This window comes from Ambystoma mexicanum, chromosome 8 (genome assembly GCF_040938575.1).
Source record: "Ambystoma mexicanum isolate Mex_15411 chromosome 8, UKY_AmexF1_1, whole genome shotgun sequence".
In the NCBI taxonomy this organism is placed as follows: Eukaryota; Metazoa; Chordata; class Amphibia; order Caudata; family Ambystomatidae; genus Ambystoma; species Ambystoma mexicanum.
Genome location: NC_090929.1, coordinates 1,014,325,611 through 1,014,347,466, shown reverse-complemented (window position 1 = coordinate 1,014,347,466; position 21,856 = coordinate 1,014,325,611). Strand labels below are relative to the sequence as shown.

General features: G+C 41.5%; 1 protein-coding gene across 1 annotated transcript; it reads left to right on the top strand.

Annotated features, from left to right (window-relative positions):
• The first annotated feature begins 13,523 nt into the window (after positions 1-13,523).
• Positions 13,524-19,799, top strand: LOC138472659 (uncharacterized). Its single transcript, XM_069610950.1, has 2 exons — positions 13,524-15,577; positions 16,216-19,799. Exon 2 carries the CDS (start codon positions 17,900-17,902, stop codon positions 19,751-19,753), a length of 1,854 nt encoding a protein of 617 aa, XP_069467051.1. The 5' UTR covers positions 13,524-15,577; positions 16,216-17,899; the 3' UTR covers positions 19,754-19,799.
• Positions 19,800-21,856: the final 2,057 nt, after the last annotated feature.

Sequence of the window (21,856 nt, the reverse complement as noted above, 5' to 3'; positions counted from 1 at the left end):
AATACTTTTTCCAAACAAGATAAGCTCAAATAAAATATGTCATATGTTATTATAGAGAAAACCTATCAACCAGTCCAAGACTTCAACATCTGCCACAGTACTTTGCAAACATACTTCTGTGCAGAGAAAAATATATGTTTTATGTCACTGGAAAATCACTCGTGTATTGCAAAACACAAATATCTGTTGGCATAACTGATGTGGCTGTCAAGAAATTCAGACAGAATTCAACATTTGCTGATGGATTAATGGCAATTAAAAGCAATGTTTCAACATGTTGATAGGAGTTCAAGTTCCACTTTAATGAAACAATTCAAAGGCCAAGAGACCATGATTTTAATAATTTGTGTAAGGATGATAATTGCATCAAAATAACTGCCCCTCTGAATATGAGGATCAAAAATTCCTGTGCCTCTGCTTACTATCCAGATCGCGTTCTTCTGTGGGTGGTGATAACACCAACCTTACAGCTAAGAGACATATGCACCATCAATTTTTACTCCCTAAAAAAAGGAAAATGTGCCTAACAAAAATGTGAAACAATGTATCATTGCTTAAACCCACAAAGCTCCACTGATATTTTTTCAAATTAGTGACCAGTAGAGCAGTGGCATAGTAAGGAACTCTAACAATATTAATGCTGATCTCAAGAGATATTTTGAGGGGACAGAGGATCTTTTAATGAGCAGACAGTATCCCTATTGGCAAAGCTAATTACCTTTTTACTCCCTGAAACATCATTTAACTCCAAGTAGGGAGTAGAATCTTGTTAGAGTCCTGCTTGTACCCCTAAATAGGAAGTGAAATGACAAGGCACATAATAAAGTGTATAGTTTGGCCCACCTTTCCTCACCACAGCATAGATAAAATTAAAGAAGAGCCTTACTAAAGAAAATCACTTCACCCGACCCCCTTCCCGTACTTGAATCTGAACCTCTGAATCTACGCAAATGCTTGAAAAAACTTTCAATCGCCCCAGACCTAGCCGACGCACTCCTCCAGTCTCCACCACCTACCTGCCATCTCAACAAACAACTAACCCCTGATGCCTTTGACTCATGGCTCACCGCATCTCTGTGCGGCTCACACCCCCTTGCAAACCATCAACCCGCCGTGGCCTCTTCCCCAGATGGTTCACTCCTGAGTTGAAGATCACTAAACAACTATATCAACACCTAGAACGCAAATGGCAGAAAGACAAAACCCAGGAGAGCAGGGCCACCTTGGCCCGACACCTTTATCAGTACAAGGCCGAAATCCGGAAAGCAAAAAAAGCCCACTATAACTCCCGAATCCTAAACTGCAAAAACCCAAGCAAAGAACTCCACAAAATCATCGCCAAATTCACCAATCCAGCTTGCACAACGACCGTCCCGACCCCCTCACAATCACTGTGTGACTTACTCTCCCTCCATTTTTACACCACGGCTCTCGAAAGAACAAATGCTCTAGCCACCAAACTGGCTTTCTTACATCCACCAGGCAATTCGCCGCCCGTACCCACAAGCTGCGACCACTACGCAGCCAACGTTCGAATCCTTTAGTCCAATATCACCAGAGCAATTTCTCAAACTTCTATCTGCCCGCAAACTATCTGGCTCGCCGCTGGACCCTTGCCCAGCCACAACCCTCAAAGAAATTTTGCTTCCACCTGCGCAGGAGAACACGCAAGATCCATCATAATTGCCTCCCTTTCCTCTGGTATCTTCCCAGACGCATTCAAATTGGTTCATGTCAAACCTCTAATTAAAAAACCTTTGCTCGACCCTCTCAAGCCCAAAAACTACCACCCTATCTCAAACACCAGGTTCCTTGCCAAAACTCATTGACCGAACCGCCTACTCCCAACTAAATGCCTTTGTCGAAGCCAACAATCTGCTAGACCCCGCCCAATCAGGTTTCAGAGCCTGTCACGGAACTGAAACCACCCTAACCTCAATCTGGGATGACCTTAAAATGACAGCAGACTCCGCGGGATGATCCGCACTAATCCTCCTTGACATATCCGCTGCCTTTGACACAATCAATCACTCAATCCTCCTAGACTGCCTCCACTCCCTAGGAATTCGTGGAACAGCTCTTAAATGGATAGCTTCATTCCTCAAAGATAGGAACCAAATAATGATACTTTCCACCTATACCTCCCAAGCCCGACCAGTCGACACAGGAGTCGCACAAGGAGCTTGCCTATCCGCCCTCCTGTTCAATCTCTACTTGATCACCCTCCCACCAATAATTCGTTCACACAACATCCTGTGCTACAACTACTGCGACGACACTCAACTAATTCTAAAACTCCTGAACTCAAATCCCAACTCCCGAACTGACCTGGCCTCCTGCCTCCTTGACACAGAACTCTGGATGACCCAAAGCCACCTCCTGTTAAACCCCTCCAAAACGGAAATCATGGTATGTGGCAATTACGAACTTCTTCCGCACCCACTACCATGGCCATCCGCCATGGGCAACTCACAGACCCCCTCCAAATCAGTGAAAAATCTTGGATGCACCCTTGACTCTGACCTAACACTCTCGCGCCAAGTCAACAATGTCTCAAAGTCCTGCCACTACCACCTTAAAACCCTTAGCCGCATCTTTACATATCTCTCCTTTCCCAACAGACTCTCCGCGGTCCAATCAATCGTTATATCTAGACTGGACTACGCAAACCCCCTATACCTCGGAGTCCACGCGTACCAACTGAATAAACTCCAAAGGGCACAAAACGCGGCAGTCAAATTGCTACTTGCGCTCGGCCCAAGATACCACATCTCCCTAGCCCTTAAGACGCTGCACTGGCTTCCAGCAGCCCGAAGGGGGTCTTTCAAATACATATGCATCTCTCATCGAGCACTGCATCAAACCGGACCTCAATATCTTCAAGACAAGCTAAAACCCTATCACCCCGCCCGCACCCTAAGATCAAGCACAGTCGGCCTCCTAGTCATACCGAAGACAAACTCAGTCAGGTTAGGCGGATCATCATTCTCAGCCTTAGCCCCCATGCTATGGAACTCACTCCCACCCCACATCCGCCTAACTGAGGATTTAACGTCTTTCCGCAAACTGCTGAAAACCTGGCTCTGCCCCTAAAACCCAAGCCATACCAAACTAACCCAAACAGACTAACAGCAACTCAATGACACCAACCCAACAAACTACCTGATGCGAGAAATTGACAGCTAATAAACAAATAAAGTAGATAAAAGCAGTGCAATGGTTAATAAGACTAAATCATACGGAAACAGTAAAGAGATTTTAACTCCTGAAATGGACAGAATGCATGAGGAGTGAACGAAGTGAATGGCGTGGATGAAATAGTTAGAATGGATGAAGCAGGCGGAATAGATGAAGGCGCTGAGTGGAAGAATGCATGAGTGGAAGAACAGATAAATATATAGTTCAAATAAGTGTGGAAATCGAATGAATATGTAGATCAGATGAGTGTATAGAATGGATGAACATGTTATGCGGATGAGTGTGTAGAGCGGCTGGGTTGTAGAGCGGATGAGCGTGTACCGCGGATGAGTGCGTAAATACAGAGAAGCGAGCAGAACGCAGGAGTGCGTAAAACAGATGAATATGCAGAACGGATGAGTGTAAACCGGATGAGTGTGTAGAACAGATGAGTATGTGGAGCAGATGAGTACGTAGAGCATGTGATGGCTCCAGGTCGTATCTACAGGTGTCCGCAGGAGAAGCAAGTAGAGCGCATGAGTGTTGATAGCGGATGAATGCCAAAGTGCGGAGAGTGTGTAGATCGCTGGAGCAGATGAATGTACAGACCTGGCGAATGTATAGAGCAGACGAGTGTATGGAGCGGATGTGTGTATGGAGCGGATTAGCGTATGGAGCAGATGAGTGTACAGAGCAGATGATTATACAGAACAGGATATTGCTGTTGAATGCGTGAAAAGCACGAATGCTTAAAGCGGATGAGTGCGGGGAGCGGATGAGTGCGGTAAGCGGATGAGTGTGTAGAGGGGATGAGTGCACAGAGGGGATGAGTGCACAGAGGGGATGAGTGCGTAGAGCGGATGAATCCGTAGAGGGGGATGAGTGCATAGAGGGGGATGAGTGCGTAGAGGGGACGAGTGCGTAGAGGGGACGAGTGCGTACAGGGGGTGAATGCGTAAAACAGGTGAATGCATAGTACGTGTGAGGGCATAAAGCAATGAGTGCCTGGAGCGAACGAGTGCCCAGAGTGAGCGGACGTGTTGCGTAGAGAGGACGAGTACGTAGATCGAACGAGTACAGATCGCATCCAGTACTGATGAGTAGAATGGATGAGTACGTAAAACTGCTGAATGCGTAGAGCATGGGGCAGACAGTAATGCATGCGTGGGGCAGACAGGAGTGCATGCGTGGGGCAGACAAGAGTGTTTACGTGGGGCAGACAAGAGTGCATGCGTAGGGCAGACTGGAGCGCGTGGGGCGGACTGGAGCACGCGGGGTGTACTGGAGCGCACAGGACAGACTGGAGAGCGCGGGGCGGAGTGGAGCGCACGGGGCGGACAGGAGCGCGCAGAGCTGGCTGGAATCCATGAGTGCGTGGAGCAGACCGGAGTGTATCGAGCAGACTGGGGTGCATGGAGTGGATAGGAGTGCATGGAACGGACTGGAGCGCATAGAGTTGCGGGACGTATATAGTATGGTTTGGAATGCAGAGAACGTTTGAAAGAGCATACAACTCATCATATCACACCACCACGCTTACTCTCTCCTTTACATCACCACTCAAATAGAGCACAGAGATACTATGACACCATTCGGTATAACTGTTCTCATACCAACTTCCACCGCTCACTCCGCATCATTCTCAGTAAACACTGCTGGTCACACCCCCCAGCCAGGCGTTCTTCTCAGGCCTAACACAGGCACATCCGGTCTGGATAAATCCTGCCAGAGTGAACACATACTCCTGATCTCTCAACCACCGCACCTACCGCTATGAAGCAGCTATTACACGAATACCGCACGAGCTGCACACATACCCGGTGCTCACAGGCACCTTGACTCCTTCTACTCTCTCTACTGATCTGAACTTCGGTTCCCAAGGGCGTTCAACCTACCAGCGCCTTCAGACCATACCAATGGTATATAAGGCGCTATATAAATGCAAAATAACATAACATAACTTATATATGCCTTTTAAGTTAATAGCATCAATTCATCAGAGATGCAATTGATCGAGTGCTTTCTTCTGTAACTATGGCTCCCTCTTGTGTAATTCTTTGTGATCGGTTAAGTAAGATACAGGTAGCTGCTAGAGATGGTACACACAGAACACATGGTTATATTGAAAAGCCCTCGGCAGCTGAGCATTGAAAGAAAACAAAGGTGCTGTTGTCTAGACGGTCTAGAATTTCCTATCCTTTAGCAAACAAGCAACACATTTCCTTCAGTGTACTGCCGAAATGTCTGCCTTAGTTTTTGAAATGTGCTGCTTTGTTCATCACCCGCAAGGATTGATGGCCTGTGCTCTTCCACCCATACCCTTCTCCTGGCCCTTGTGCTAACTTCCAATACTAGTTGATAGAGCACTGTAAAAAGTGATGGATTTTAGCAGTAAACACTCACTGGGATATTTGCAGACCCACAATACTTTGCAAGCAAGGCATATATAATGCCTCACCATATTATGAGCATTTCAGGAATGCCATGACTCTGCATGTACACAATTCTTTTGCAGTGCATACAAGATTGTTGTCAACATACCCCACCCTTATTTCATTGTGTAGGATTACACAAGTGCTCAGTGAAACCGTTTTTCCATAGATGCGAGTTACTATATAATGTGTGAAGGTCTATACCCAAAGGAACTCTGGACACTTGGACATGATGCAGATTGTGTGAAAAGCATTCTCCTGTCTGAATAACCGGTGCTCTGATACGATGGACGAATAATCCCAGGCACAGTGCATACCCATTATCCCTTGTAGGCCAAGTAAATGAAATTGCAATGTTGCTCTCCACGCTTATAGGGTAATGTTAGTAATGCTAAAATAGGAGACGCTGAGCATCACATTTGTCTTCTCAAAATCTTTAGAGGGCAAATTAGTATTTGATTTTTAGAATGTTACAATGCATTAACTTGCAAGGGGGCCACTTCAAAGCACTTGCGTGACATATGTAAAAAAAAAAAAAAAGAGGAATTATGGGATAAGGTTACACATGCCTGCCTGCTTACTTACCGTCAGTATCCGTTATTTGAGCTGGTATTTCCATTATATAGTGTGGGTGACGCTTTTGGTAAGGTGCAATGAGTAACAAATGGTGGCGCGTGAACATTATTCATGCTACAACAAACATAAAACAAGTGGATGTAGGTTCAAGTCTGCTATCCTTTCGTAGAGCCAAGAGAGAAAGAGTCAAGGTTGTCTGGTAGTATCTGAATGTGTTCTGGGGCCGAAGTTAGAGTCATAAGGTAAAAGTGTGGTAGAGTCAGGTTTAGGAGTCATGGGTAGGGAGGTAACATTATTTGGTTAATGTGTGCAGGCAAATCTTGGTTAGATTCTTCTGTTCATGGAGCCAGTTTTTTATTTTTGTTTTTAAACTCTTGTGTGTGTATTTTGCTGTTAGGTATTTTAGGTGTATACTGTCACCTTTGCATAGTACTGTAATGCAAATGAGCAGGATATCAAGATTAGTTGGTTAATTCAAAAGAAAGATAATTGCAGGTAACTGCTGTGGCTTGTGCCTTATTAAAACTTTTTGAATAGGTCAGAATTGTCTGTGTGCGCTGCTAAAAATCTTCTGAGCGGCACCCAGAAGAAAGCTGGGCAAGCGCACATGCGCACAGCTTAGAGGGAACATTGCGGCCTGCCACTGAGGGGCATATCGCCATTAGCACCTGTGTAGATCCCTACATGGGTGCTAATGTTTTTTTGTTCTTCCTCACAGGAACTTTCTCCAGTGACACCAAATAAAAAGTGAGGCACTGCTACAGGTGCCACAATACTTCACTCTGAACGTCACCCTGCACAACCATAAGTGCCAGCCAGCTTATTAGTGCCACACACATTACTTAACTCGTTTAACCTGACTCGCTATGGCAGAAGATTCCCCCTCACCCCCCTTCATTAGAGGGGTTATGCAGCAGAAAGCTCCATGCTTCAGCCACTGAACGTGTGGTATGTTTGCTTAACAAACGTCTCGTGTGGAGCCCTCCTGGTTTCACCATTTTCTGCACCTGACAGAAATAAACTATATCCTGACAAGGGGTCACCAACTAGATATGACAAAAGTGGCAAACCAGCATGGGTGTAACCTTTGCAAGCAATCTATGCAAATACAGGTATAAAAAAGTTTTAATGCATTTCGTTCAAGGGCCAATCTACCCAAATCACATTACCATCGAAAAACTGCATCCTACAAATTACTACCTTCTACTTCCTACGAATTGCTATCTTCTACTCCTACAAATTGATGTCTTCTATTTTCTACTTTAGAATTCACCACATCATACATTCATTTCAGCAAAGAACCTTTCTGCCTAGAAACATCTTCACTTAGGCCTCAGATGAAACTCCAAGTCGTAGGGCTTGAATTCAAGTGCCACGTTTTATACCCGGAGGCACGTCTCAAACAACTCAATACAAATTGGCTGTAAATACATTTAAAGGAATGGCAGCAGCCCCAGATACCTGGTTGATCCCTGGAACCAATTTCAAGTTGATGCAAGCAATATCACTAAGGACCTGGTGCCAGAATCCCCAAACGTGCTATTGAAACAATTTAGAAGGCTCAGTGTTCTACTGACCCTCATTTAAAAAGAATATACTTCATTCTTTCACAACAACACACACCCAAGCCAGAAAGTGCAAACTGTGTGTTTGTGATGGCGATCTTTTGTAGCGGCCCATAATTCTTGTTTTGTAAGCAAACTTCGCATCCTATTCTCATCCAGGTGTTAAGTACCGAAAAGGACGTTAAAAGACTTAAGAACCTTTTCGGTACTTAAGACCTATTCTGAAGGTGGCGCGTTCCTCTGAAGTCGTAAGGAATGCGCCACTTTCAGAATACATGTGGCGGTTGCTGGGATGGGTTGGAAACCAACCTACCAACCGCCACATTCATAAACTGGCTTTTAGCGCACATATATGGTACTCTTTTGGTGCCGTTAAACTGGAGGAGTGCCACAAGAAGCCTTGTTTGGTGTAAATGAAAATGTTCATATACACCCGTGTGTTGTATATGGACACTTTCATTTACACCAAACCTAGCAGCTTCAATGTTGCATACTGCAACGTTGAAGCTGCTCGCTTTGGTGTAAATGAAAGTGTTCATATACACCGCACGGGTGTATATGAACACTTGCATTTACCCCAAAGCGAGCAGCTTCAAAGTGGCATCCTACAACATTGAAGCTGCTCGCTTTGGTGTAAATGAAAGTGTTCATATACACCACAGGGGTGTATATGAACACTTTCCTATACGCTAAAGTATGCAGCTTCAACATGCTCACTTTGGTGTATAGGAACGTGTTCATCTGTGTTCTCAGCAGCATTTTTGTAAAATAACGAATATGTCGTTATTTTACAAAAATGCTGCCGAGATTGGATTGGGCCCGTTAGAACTAAAACCAGGCGCAATCCTCACAGATATCTATCGTGCTCTACGAGGACGCCCAGGCCCACTTGAGAATAGTAGTGGAGATTGGGCGTCCTCTTTTGGCGCAGTGAATCGTGCTGTTTAGCACCTTCACTGCGCCAAGTTGTGAATAGGGCCCTCAGTGTCTCTGCTACTTTCCGATGTATCATACGCAAAAGATGAGGAACACGTTCACATTGGATTCCTCCACTCATTAAGGATTACGCATGCCCGCGTGGTACACATGAGGCAGTGCCAGCTGAAGGTCTGCCCATTTCAACAAGATGTTTTTCCCACCCCTTTGCTATAAAGATGCGAAAACCAGTCCTCAAAAGAAAGCTGCGAGGTGGCGAATAACATCACATTATCGTGGGGCAGACAGCAGCGAACTGATTCACCCAAAATGTCTGTTGAAAGCTACTAATCGCTGTATAGCAGCATGGTGCTATTGTCGACGGAGACCAGAGTGAAAAGGCAACACAGTGACACAAAACGTTGCCATGTGAAAAGGCAACGCAGTGACACAAACCGTTGCCCTATTTTCTGAGAGGTAGGTGACTGGCCGTCAGTAAAGGCAGCCTGTAACTTGAGCACCCTGCACGATTAATATCCGGAATGAAATGACGATGTTTCAGTGTCATGAGATGGCCAACATGGGGCAACTCCTCTCGGACACCCCCATATCCCAGGGGCCCATTTCAATCTAAAGGCACTGATACCGTCCCTGCTTCGCTCACTCCCTTACGGCACTGCACACTTATCAGTGCTTAGCTAATGTAACCAGCATCCCGGGGTTACAGTCACTGGGGCATTTCCGCCATACCATTCTATGGTGGGCCTCACTGAGCGGTGGCCCTAAGTTGCCGCGTTCGAAAGAGAGGGCCATTCCTCAAGCATCAAGTGGGCAATTTAGTTCCTCAGCAGTAGAGAATGTTGTAGCGTCCAGCATAGGCCATCAATTTCAGCAACTGACAGGGTTCTGACCTTTCCAACCCCCAGGCGCCCATCAAATTATTCTTCCAACGTACACACCTGGCCAAAACCATGTGGCCAGCCTACCAAGGTCATTCATTATGTTAGCATTCTAAGCACCCCTACATTTCACCCAACCATATTGCCTGCCACCCGAAGACTGCTACTAATAAATTACCAAATGAAGTGGCAGCCCCATTACATACAATGAACATAACACACAAAACAATCCACGGAGTGGAATTCATACAAAACCAAATCACCATCTACAAACCAACAAGAACCTTTAGATCCAGCTACGTCATTCGCCTAGAACCTAAACTCTACACGAGAAAGGAACTTGGAGGATCAGCCTTCTCTTTCATACCCATAAAACTCTGGGACTCTCTCCCGAGAAAAATTTGAACTATGGAGGACCATCTAAAATTCAGAAAACGTACAAAAACATGACTCTTCAACTCCGAAGGGGATGAAAATGACAGAACAACACCCATGCGCCACAAAACAAATAGACAGAAAAGGAGCCCAGCAAAACCAAGGACGGAAAGAACAAACCCGACATGAGCCAAGACCGAGGAAAGGAATTGACCCCCATCAATACAATCCAACAAGCCCAGAAGCGGAAATAAGCTTGAAAGGGGGGACTACAACCACTACAGTACTCCGGGAAAAATCCCCTATTCGAATAACCTGGTACCATACTCCTCATCCGCATAAGCCGGCCTTATCCAGCATGCGCACTAAGCATGCATGTGCAGGTTAGCCACATTCAACATCCAGTCTAATAGTATAGCTAAGCCTTATGCCCCTTGCTGCGCCCTGAAACAGGCACTATATAACTTTTGCATCATGCTGGGCTAATCGAGACGGATTAATTGGAGTGGGAAATGCATCAAACCAAATAGACTGATGGGAGCAGGAATTGCAACAGACCCAGATGTATTGATAAAGAGTGGGCAGTGTGTTGCACCGGGGTGGAGGGTGGAGGGTGGGGGATGGGCGAGGAGTCTCACTTGGAAGGGGAGTTGGAGACCAGAAGTGTATCTCATTTTGATAGAGTGCTGAAGGTAGGAAGCGTCACTTACTGGGATGGACTAACAGGGGAGGGAGATGTAATAAACTTAAATTGACTGCCGAGGGGGTGAAATACGTCACACATAAAGGAATGGATATGGGGGGCAGAAACCATGCTGCACATGGATTGAGTTCGGGGGAATATGGAAAGCGTCTCTCCAAGGAGGAATATGTGGGGGTGGTAATTGCTTTTCAATAGAATTAACGACAGGGGGGGGGCGGATATGGGTCGCATTTAGTCAGAATGTCGGGGGTAGGAAACATATTGGCACTAACCATACTAAAAACGCACCCCTCTGCATATGCCTTCTCAAGCTCTGAACTAAACACAATCATACCTTTACAGCACAACAACAAACCACATGTACTTCACAACACCACAACAACGAAACAAACCAAACATAATCTCGCCCAACACTGCATGACGCCTACCAACTGAAAACGCACATACGCACAGCGAACTGTTTCTCCAAACAGACGCTGCCAACAGCACAGGCACGCACCACAAATAATCGTCAAAATGTCATATGAAGAAATTTCTAAAATTACAGATAAACATGCCCAAACTATGGGATTCTCTACAGAAGAAGCAGAAGCTATCCTTAATTTGATCAAGGATTCTAGTACAAGTTCAGTGGAAACAGATCCAACTAAAAAAATCAGACAACTAGAGTATCTCATTAGAAAAGAGATCAACCGTAAACTTCACGCTGTAACATTAACCAAGTATTATAGAGCTCAACGTATTCCTAGAGGATTACGGATGCCTGTACGTCCAACTTTATGCAAGGAAAACAAGGAATTTGTTCGAAAATGGGAAAACATATTGAACAAGTGCTCACTTGATTTAATTCTTTTGACCATACAAGAACTTTCTAATGAACTGAAATCTACCACAACTGACATTGATACTATTAAATCTGAACTAAGTGATTGCTTGGGTAAAGATGAAATGAAAAACATGCTGGAAGACATTGACAAAAAACTAGAACAATACAAATCAGAACTAGAAAGTAAAAAGATCCGCAAATTTAAAAGAGATACCTATGATTACCATAACGACGAGGTTTATACCTGGATGGATAAATATAGACAGTCTGGACAACCTCAACATTCTAGGAACTCCTCTGATCAATCCAGTTCAGACTCAGATATACAATCTCGCCCAAGTACTTCAAGAAGGCCTACTCTCCCTAATGAAGAACAAACTACTGCCACAGATGATACTGTAAGGAATGACGATCGAGCACCCAGAGAAGAGAGACTGCCTAGGCAGTCTTTTTTAGACAAAAGGAAAGCAAGAAAAGAACCAGGAGGGGCCGCAGGAAAAGAAATCTCACAGAAACCAGAGGCGCGATATCCGAACAGGAGAGTCTAATCATCAATATATCCAAACGCAATTTAAGTAACGTTGAAGAAAAAATCCTTCAAAAAGGACTTAGCTTTGTACCAACTCACAGCACGAGTCTTTTTAACACCAAGGTAGAACTTTTTAAATTTGTTCGGAAATTGAAACTGAGGGCATTTTTTGCTGAGATTGAAATACTCGAAGAACAAACAACCAATAACTATCTTGAACTTAAATCCAAGAGCTCTTTCATACCACCTTTACCACACGGTACAATTGATATTTTTCATGAAGCTGTCCTACGAGATCTGAAGAAAATTTCCTTTCAAACACCTAAATTTCGTAACCTCAATCGTAGGGATCTGTCGGTCATTAGGAATTTGTATGAAGATGAGATGATTACCATCCGACCAGCAGACAAAGGCGGGGCCCTGGTGGTGATGGACTCTGCCGATTACAGAAATGAATGCCAGAGACAATTAAATGACATCAACATCTATAAGTCTCTACTTTGTAACCCAATTAGAGAAATTTCAAATAAGCTTAAAATCATGCTTGAAATGGCAGAAGAGAATGAATGGATAAGTGAAAAGACGAAAGATTTTTTGACTCAGAAATTCCCTCAAACTCCACACCTCTATCTACTTCCAAAAATCCATAAATCTCTTTTGAATCCCCCTGGTCGACCAATCGTGGCTGCCACTAATAGCATTCTCCAACCTCTTGGCATCTATATTGATACGATTCTGCAACCAATCATACAGAAACATCACACCTATATCAAAGATACCACGCATTTTCTGAACAGATTGGCTAACATTCAATTGGAAGAACATGATCTCCTAGTAACCATTGATGTTAACAGCCTATATACCTCGATTCCTCACTGTCTTGGCAAACAAGCAGTGGATTGGCTTCTATTACAAGAAGAAGAAATAGGGGCATGCAAAGAATGGATTATGATGTTGCTTGACTTCATTGCACAAAATGCTTATTTTCAATATGATAAACAATACTATTCACAAATTAGTGGCACGGCCATGGGAGCCACCATGGCTCCAGCATATGCCAACTCATTCATGTTGAAATTTGAAGAGGACCATATTATCAAACATCCAGTCTGGCATCAATATATTAAACATTGGGGCAGATACATTGACGATATCTTCCTAGTGTGGTCTGGTCCACACGCAACTTTAGATTCATTTCTGGGATACATCAACTTGATAGATGAAAGAATCCAATTCACGTATGAAATAGGCCATCCTAGTGTACACTTTCTAGATGTTCTAGTGATTCCAAATGCACCATCATTCAACACAGAGGTCTATCATAAACCAACTGACAGAAACAACCTTCTCCACAGGATGAGTTTTCATCCAACAGCTACAATAAGGAGTTTGCCATATAGCCAATTGCTACGTATTAAAAGAATCACTAATATAGACTCTAAATATACGCAAGAAAAAGAAGAACTATTCCGTAAATTCAAAGCAAGAGGCTTTAAAGAAGATGAACTGAATTTGGCTGTAGAGAAAGCAGATATGCAAGAAAGAACTCATTTACTGGAGACAAAAGTATCCAACAGCAAAGAGAATCCATTGGTGTTCGTTAGCAAATACAGTGTTCAGTCATCTAAAATTAAGAAGTCAATTCTCAAACATTGGCCGATGCTAACTTGCGACGCGAAAATCCAGAATTTGTTTCAAGAAAGACCTGTCTTTGCTAATCAACGGAGCAGCAACCTGAGGGATTTGTTGGTTAACACCAAACCCAAAATAACCAAACAAGTCCTGTCAAAGAAACAAGGGACATTTCCATGTATGTCGTGTAATAATTGTAATAACATCACTAAAGGTGACTCAGTCACACACCCCAGAACTGGACAAATAATAAAAATCAAGGACCACTCTACTTGTTTGTCAGAAGGAGTCATATACTGCATCAAATGCCCTTGTGGCCTATTATACATTGGACAGACCAGCAGAAAGGCACGAGTAAGATGGAACGAACATAAATCAAATGTTAGAACCAACAACCAACATTCACCAATTGCTAGACATTTTAATCAAGCTAAGCATCAGATAGCACAAATGCGATTCCAAATTCTCGAAGTAGTACAACTGAAGAACATCAACACAAGTGCCACAAAAAGACTTGAGCAACGTGAAGCATATTGGATCGAGAGACTCGATACGGTATCACCACGTGGTCTTAATGAAGAACTTAATCTATATTGCTTTTTATGAAAGAGTTATCATCCAGTTGATTTTGCCTTGTCTTAACTTTTTTTCTTTTTTTTTACAGGAAATACATTTAGTAACTAATTACACTAGCTGTTGTCAAGTCAGATACAAGACCTTTAAACACGCCATAGGGGTGTGTAGATAGGAGAGTAATATTGATGAGAGACTTTTAAACATGCCATAGGGGTGTGGAGCTAGGAGAGTAATATTGATGAGAGTGGCATAATATTGTAAGTAACTGCAAGTAATGATTGGTTTAGTTTTGATTACTCGTGTAGTCCGTCTCTTCTTGGATAGACATACTTGTGTAACATTTGCATTTAACTCAATAGTACTCACATGTTGAAAATCAGGATGATTTATATGCTTTTTTTATCTGTACCTTTTTTTTGCATTCTGCGTAAATAGGTTTGGTACTGATGGTTTTTTGGATGTTTTGAATATGTCATGCAATGTTTATTATTTGATCTGCACTATTCTGTAATTTTTGTAATTTATTTCCTATTATATCTGTATAACAACTTCCGTGGCTTAATGCACGGTTTAGGTAACCCCATTAGAGTTACTTATCTTGTTTATTACCTTGTCTGATTTTATTTTATTCTGTCATAAGTATTGCAAAAAAAAGTAACTGTTTACTGTAGACTGTGTATGCACCCACGCACATTTTTGACAGTATCATAGTTACTCTAATTATTATCAGCCGTGCTTTACACCTCGTAGTCTAGTTGCCACTGTATATATCAACACAAGAGCACTGTCACGCCATTAGGTAAACATTGCATAATGAGTACTTGCAGATAACGCCCGCGCTCTATTAGTTTATTACTGTTGTTTCACTGCAATTGCAACTTCGCGCTGGTGCTTTCCTTGCTAGTAGCCCAGAGTTTCTAGTTTTTTGTAATTGCTGTTGTATACACATCTCTTTAGCAACAGACAGCATTGACTCGTTGCCATGACTCTGATTAACATCAGCGTAAGATCACGTAACCACGTCACGCGTCTAACAAAAGCGTCTCCATGACAACGCTCGTACTTATTCACTAACAGCTCGCGGCCAGATTAAAACCGCGTCTTACTGTGTCTCTGCTTTCAACTCGACACTACGGGGTAGGTTAATCATTAATGTGTATCTATGCCCATTTTAGTGTGTAAGGCTAGTTAGTAAAGACCATTTTGACACTTAGATTTCCTTTGTTCGACAGGCGGGACTCTTTGCGCTCTGTTGGTTTTTCCATGGAGTGTAAGCATACACGTACCTAGCTTACAGCAACGTTACTGGCAGCCCTAATGACTTCCATCTCCATCTTGCAATAGAATGAAGATAGCTTTAGCATGTTATGAGGTAAGCTTTCACAGTGTTATATTAGTTTCCTTTAAATAATATTAGGTACGTTTTAGATATCTTACCACTGCATCATCCTACCTGCTTTACAGATGGGATTGTTATAAGTGGATTTACATTGGAATGAAGACCTCTAACAAACAGCACGTGCAACAAGATTAGTAACGCACGCGCCACAATAGTTTTTAATGCAGCAATATATACAAGCAGGTATGTGTTTCTTTACCATTACAATGTAGTAAGCATAAATTGGCATTCTTAAACGGGACGACTATTGTTTGTATGATGATGCAAGATGTTGGGTCGCATTAAAATGATTACACTAGAATGTTTCACAGATACACATCTGGGTACTCTCGGAATTCTCGAGATTGCATATAGAAACTATTAAGTTATTTCCGATATTTCTGAATTTTTGCAAAATTATGGCGTAACTCAACGCTTGATATGCATTGAAATATTATGAGGATAATAGTAACATTATTATGATGAAATAGTGACAAGGACAGATATAAATGCAGATTTTGGCTTTATTTGAGATGGTCATTTGTGGCTAGCAATGAAATTGGTTTATGTAAATACTCGTTATGACTGTTTTTTCTTGTTTTCTCTGTGTATGTTTTTTCCTTGTACTACAGAAATTCGCCCTGATGAAGGACCAAGTATAGGTCCGAAATGCATTGGCACATCATTTCTGCTTCTTCTTAACAAATGAAGTAAAGAATCAATTTACTAAAAGTTTTGTTTTGGATACATTTTTTTCAAGAGCATTTTTGTGCCTTCAGGCACAATTTTCTACAACGTATCTATTTACTTAATATGAATGAATTTAATTTCCTTCAGTAGTCTTCACTACAATTGGCGACCCAAGGTCTGATGGCAATTCTTTCCCATCAGACATTTATGCAACTCTTCGGTACACCCAGTATAGTGTATACTGGTTTACTTGGTGACGCCATTAATCGCCTGTTCTAATTAACTAGTAGCCATACGAATGCAAAAAGAAACTCAGCGGTGCCCGCCCTAACCACTTTTTCTTTGCCGTTCTTCTCCTTACACTAAATACGGGCGGCGGCACGCACCACAAATAATCGTCAAAATGTCATATGAAGAAATTTCTAAAATTACAGATAAACATGCCCAAACTATGGGATTCTCTACAGAAGAAGCAGAAGCTATCCTTAATTTGATCAAGGATTCTAGTACAAGTTCAGTGGAAACAGATCCAACTAAAAAAATCAGACAACTAGAGTATCTCATTAGAAAAGAGATCAACCGTAAACTTCACGCTGTAACATTAACCAAGTATTATAGAGCTCAACGTATTCCTAGAGGATTACGGATGCCTGTACGTCCAACTTTATGCAAGGAAAACAAGGAATTTGTTCGAAAATGGGAAAACATATTGAACAAGTGCTCACTTGATTTAATTCTTTTGACCATACAAGAACTTTCTAATGAACTGAAATCTACCACAACTGACATTGATACTATTAAATTTGAACTAAGTGATTGCTTGGGTAAAGATGAAATGAAAAACATGCTGGAAGACATTGACAAAAAACTAGAACAATACAAATCAGAACTAGAAAGTAAAAAGATCCGCAAATTTAAAAGAGATACCTATGATTACCATAACGACGAGGTTTATACCTGGATGGATAAATATAGACAGTCTGGACAACCTCAACATTCTAGGAACTCCTCTGATCAATCCAGTTCAGACTCAGATATACAATCTCGCCCAAGTACTTCAAGAAGGCCTACTCTCCCTAATGAAGAACAAACTACTGCCACAGATGATACTGTAAGGAATGACGATCGAGCACCCAGAGAAGAGAGACTGCCTAGGCAGTCTTTTTTAGACAAAAGGAAAGCAAGAAAAGAACCAGGAGGGGCCGCAGGAAAAGAAATCTCACAGAAACCAGAGGCGCGATATCCGAACAGGAGAGTCTAATCATCAATATATCCAAACGCAATTTAAGTAACGTTGAAGAAAAAATCCTTCAAAAAGGACTTAGCTTTGTACCAACTCACAGCACGAGTCTTTTTAACACCAAGGTAGAACTTTTTAAATTTGTTCGGAAATTGAAACTGAGGGCATTTTTTGCTGAGATTGAAATACTCGAAGAACAAACAACCAATAACTATCTTGAACTTAAATCCAAGAGCTCTTTCATACCACCTTTACCACACGGTACAATTGATATTTTTCATGAAGCTGTCCTACGAGATCTGAAGAAAATTTCCTTTCAAACACCTAAATTTCGTAACCTCAATCGTAGGGATCTGTCGGTCATTAGGAATTTGTATGAAGATGAGATGATTACCATCCGACCAGCAGACAAAGGCGGGGCCCTGGTGGTGATGGACTCTGCCGATTACAGAAATGAATGCCAGAGACAATTAAATGACATCAACATCTATAAGTCTCTACTTTGTAACCCAATTAGAGAAATTTCAAATAAGCTTAAAATCATGCTTGAAATGGCAGAAGAGAATGAATGGATAAGTGAAAAGACGAAAGATTTTTTGACTCAGAAATTCCCTCAAACTCCACACCTCTATCTACTTCCAAAAATCCATAAATCTCTTTTGAATCCCCCTGGTCGACCAATCGTGGCTGCCACTAATAGCATTCTCCAACCTCTTGGCATCTATATTGATACGATTCTGCAACCAATCATACAGAAACATCACACCTATATCAAAGATACCACACATTTTCTGAACAGATTGGCTAACATTCAATTGGAAGAACATGATCTCCTAGTAACCATTGATGTTAACAGCCTATATACCTCGATTCCTCACTGTCTTGGCAAACAAGCAGTGGATTGGCTTCTATTACAAGAAGAAGAAATAGGGGCATGCAAAGAATGGATTATGATGTTGCTTGACTTCATTGCACAAAATGCTTATTTTCAATATGATAAACAATACTATTCACAAATTAGTGGCACGGCCATGGGAGCCACCATGGCTCCAGCATATGCCAACTCATTCATGTTGAAATTTGAAGAGGACCATATTATCAAACATCCAGTCTGGCATCAATATATTAAACATTGGGGCAGATACATTGACGATATCTTCCTAGTGTGGTCTGGTCCACACGCAACTTTAGATTCATTTCTGGGATACATCAACTTGATAGATGAAAGAATCCAATTCACGTATGAAATAGGCCATCCTAGTGTACACTTTCTAGATGTTCTAGTGATTCCAAATGCACCATCATTCAACACAGAGGTCTATCATAAACCAACTGACAGAAACAACCTTCTCCACAGGATGAGTTTTCATCCAACAGCTACAATAAGGAGTTTGCCATATAGCCAATTGCTACGTATTAAAAGAATCACTAATATAGACTCTAAATATACGCAAGAAAAAGAAGAACTATTCCGTAAATTCAAAGCAAGAGGCTTTAAAGAAGATGAACTGAATTTGGCTGTAGAGAAAGCAGATATGCAAGAAAGAACTCATTTACTGGAGACAAAAGTATCCAACAGCAAAGAGAATCCATTGGTGTTCGTTAGCAAATACAGTGTTCAGTCATCTAAAATTAAGAAGTCAATTCTCAAACATTGGCCGATGCTAACTTGCGACGCGAAAATCCAGAATTTGTTTCAAGAAAGACCTGTCTTTGCTAATCAACGGAGCAGCAACCTGAGGGATTTGTTGGTTAACACCAAACCCAAAATAACCAAACAAGTCCTGTCAAAGAAACAAGGGACATTTCCATGTATGTCGTGTAATAATTGTAATAACATCACTAAAGGTGACTCAGTCACACACCCCAGAACTGGACAAATAATAAAAATCAAGGACCACTCTACTTGTTTGTCAGAAGGAGTCATATACTGCATCAAATGCCCTTGTGGCCTATTATACATTGGACAGACCAGCAGAAAGGCACGAGTAAGATGGAACGAACATAAATCAAATGTTAGAACCAACAACCAACATTCACCAATTGCTAGACATTTTAATCAAGCTAAGCATCAGATAGCACAAATGCGATTCCAAATTCTCGAAGTAGTACAACTGAAGAACATCAACACAAGTGCCACAAAAAGACTTGAGCAACGTGAAGCATATTGGATCGAGAGACTCGATACGGTATCACCACGTGGTCTTAATGAAGAACTTAATCTATATTGCTTTTTATGAAAGAGTTATCATCCAGTTGATTTTGCCTTGTCTTAACTTTTTTTCTTTTTTTTTTTTACAGGAAATACATTTAGTAACTAATTACACTAGCTGTTGTCAAGTCAGATACAAGACCTTTAAACACGCCATAGGGGTGTGTAGATAGGAGAGTAATATTGATGAGAGACTTTTAAACATGCCATAGGGGTGTGGAGCTAGGAGAGTAATATTGATGAGAGTGGCATAATATTGTAAGTAACTGCAAGTAATGATTGGTTTAGTTTTGATTACTCGTGTAGTCCGTCTCTTCTTGGATAGACATACTTGTGTAACATTTGCATTTAACTCAATAGTACTCACATGTTGAAAATCAGGATGATTTATATGCTTTTTTTATCTGTACCTTTTTTTTGCATTCTGCGTAAATAGGTTTGGTACTGATGGTTTTTTGGATGTTTTGAATATGTCATGCAATGTTTATTATTTGATCTGCACTATTCTGTAATTTTTGTAATTTATTTCCTATTATATCTGTATAACAACTTCCGTGGCTTAATGCACGGTTTAGGTAACCCCATTAGAGTTACTTATCTTGTTTATTACCTTGTCTGATTTTATTTTATTCTGTCATAAGTATTGCAAAAAAAAGTAACTGTTTACTGTAGACTGTGTATGCACCCACGCACATTTTTGACAGTATCATAGTTACTCTAATTATTATCAGCCGTGCTTTACACCTCGTAGTCTAGTTGCCACTGTATATATCAACACAAGAGCACTGTCACGCCATTAGGTAAACATTGCATAATGAGTACTTGCAGATAACGCCCGCGCTCTATTAGTTTATTACTGTTGTTTCACTGCAATTGCAACTTCGCGCTGGTGCTTTCCTTGCTAGTAGCCCAGAGTTTCTAGTTTTTTGTAATTGCTGTTGTATACACATCTCTTTAGCAACAGACAGCATTGACTCGTTGCCATGACTCTGATTAACATCAGCGTAAGATCACGTAACCACGTCACGCGTCTAACAAAAGCGTCTCCATGACAACGCTCGTACTTATTCACTAACAGCTCGCGGCCAGATTAAAACCGCGTCTTACTGTGTCTCTGCTTTCAACTCGACACTACGGGGTAGGTTAATCATTAATGTGTATCTATGCCCATTTTAGTGTGTAAGGCTAGTTAGTAAAGACCATTTTGACACTTAGATTTCCTTTGTTCGACAGGCGGGACTCTTTGCGCTCTGTTGGTTTTTCCATGGAGTGTAAGCATACACGTACCTAGCTTACAGCAACGTTACTGGCAGCCCTAATGACTTCCATCTCCATCTTGCAATAGAATGAAGATAGCTTTAGCATGTTATGAGGTAAGCTTTCACAGTGTTATATTAGTTTCCTTTAAATAATATTAGGTACGTTTTAGATATCTTACCACTGCATCATCCTACCTGCTTTACAGATGGGATTGTTATAAGTGGATTTACATTGGAATGAAGACCTCTAACAAACAGCACGTGCAACAAGATTAGTAACGCACGCGCCACAATAGTTTTTAATGCAGCAATATATACAAGCAGGTATGTGTTTCTTTACCATTACAATGTAGTAAGCATAAATTGGCATTCTTAAACGGGACGACTATTGTTTGTATGATGATGCAAGATGTTGGGTCGCATTAAAATGATTACACTAGAATGTTTCACAGATACACATCTGGGTACTCTCGGAATTCTCGAGATTGCATATAGAAACTATTAAGTTATTTCCGATATTTCTGAATTTTTGCAAAATTATGGCGTAACTCAACGCTTGATATGCATTGAAATATTATGAGGATAATAGTAACATTATTATGATGAAATAGTGACAAGGACAGATATAAATGCAGATTTTGGCTTTATTTGAGATGGTCATTTGTGGCTAGCAATGAAATTGGTTTATGTAAATACTCGTTATGACTGTTTTTTCTTGTTTTCTCTGTGTATGTTTTTTCCTTGTACTACAGAAATTCGCCCTGATGAAGGACCAAGTATAGGTCCGAAATGCATTGGCACATCATTTCTGCTTCTTCTTAACAAATGAAGTAAAGAATCAATTTACTAAAAGTTTTGTTTTGGATACATTT

Coding starts and splice junctions, on each gene's coding strand:
- LOC138472659 (XM_069610950.1), top strand. CDS start 17,900: ATGATTACCATCCGACCAGCAGACAAAGGCGGGGCCCTGGTGGTGATG.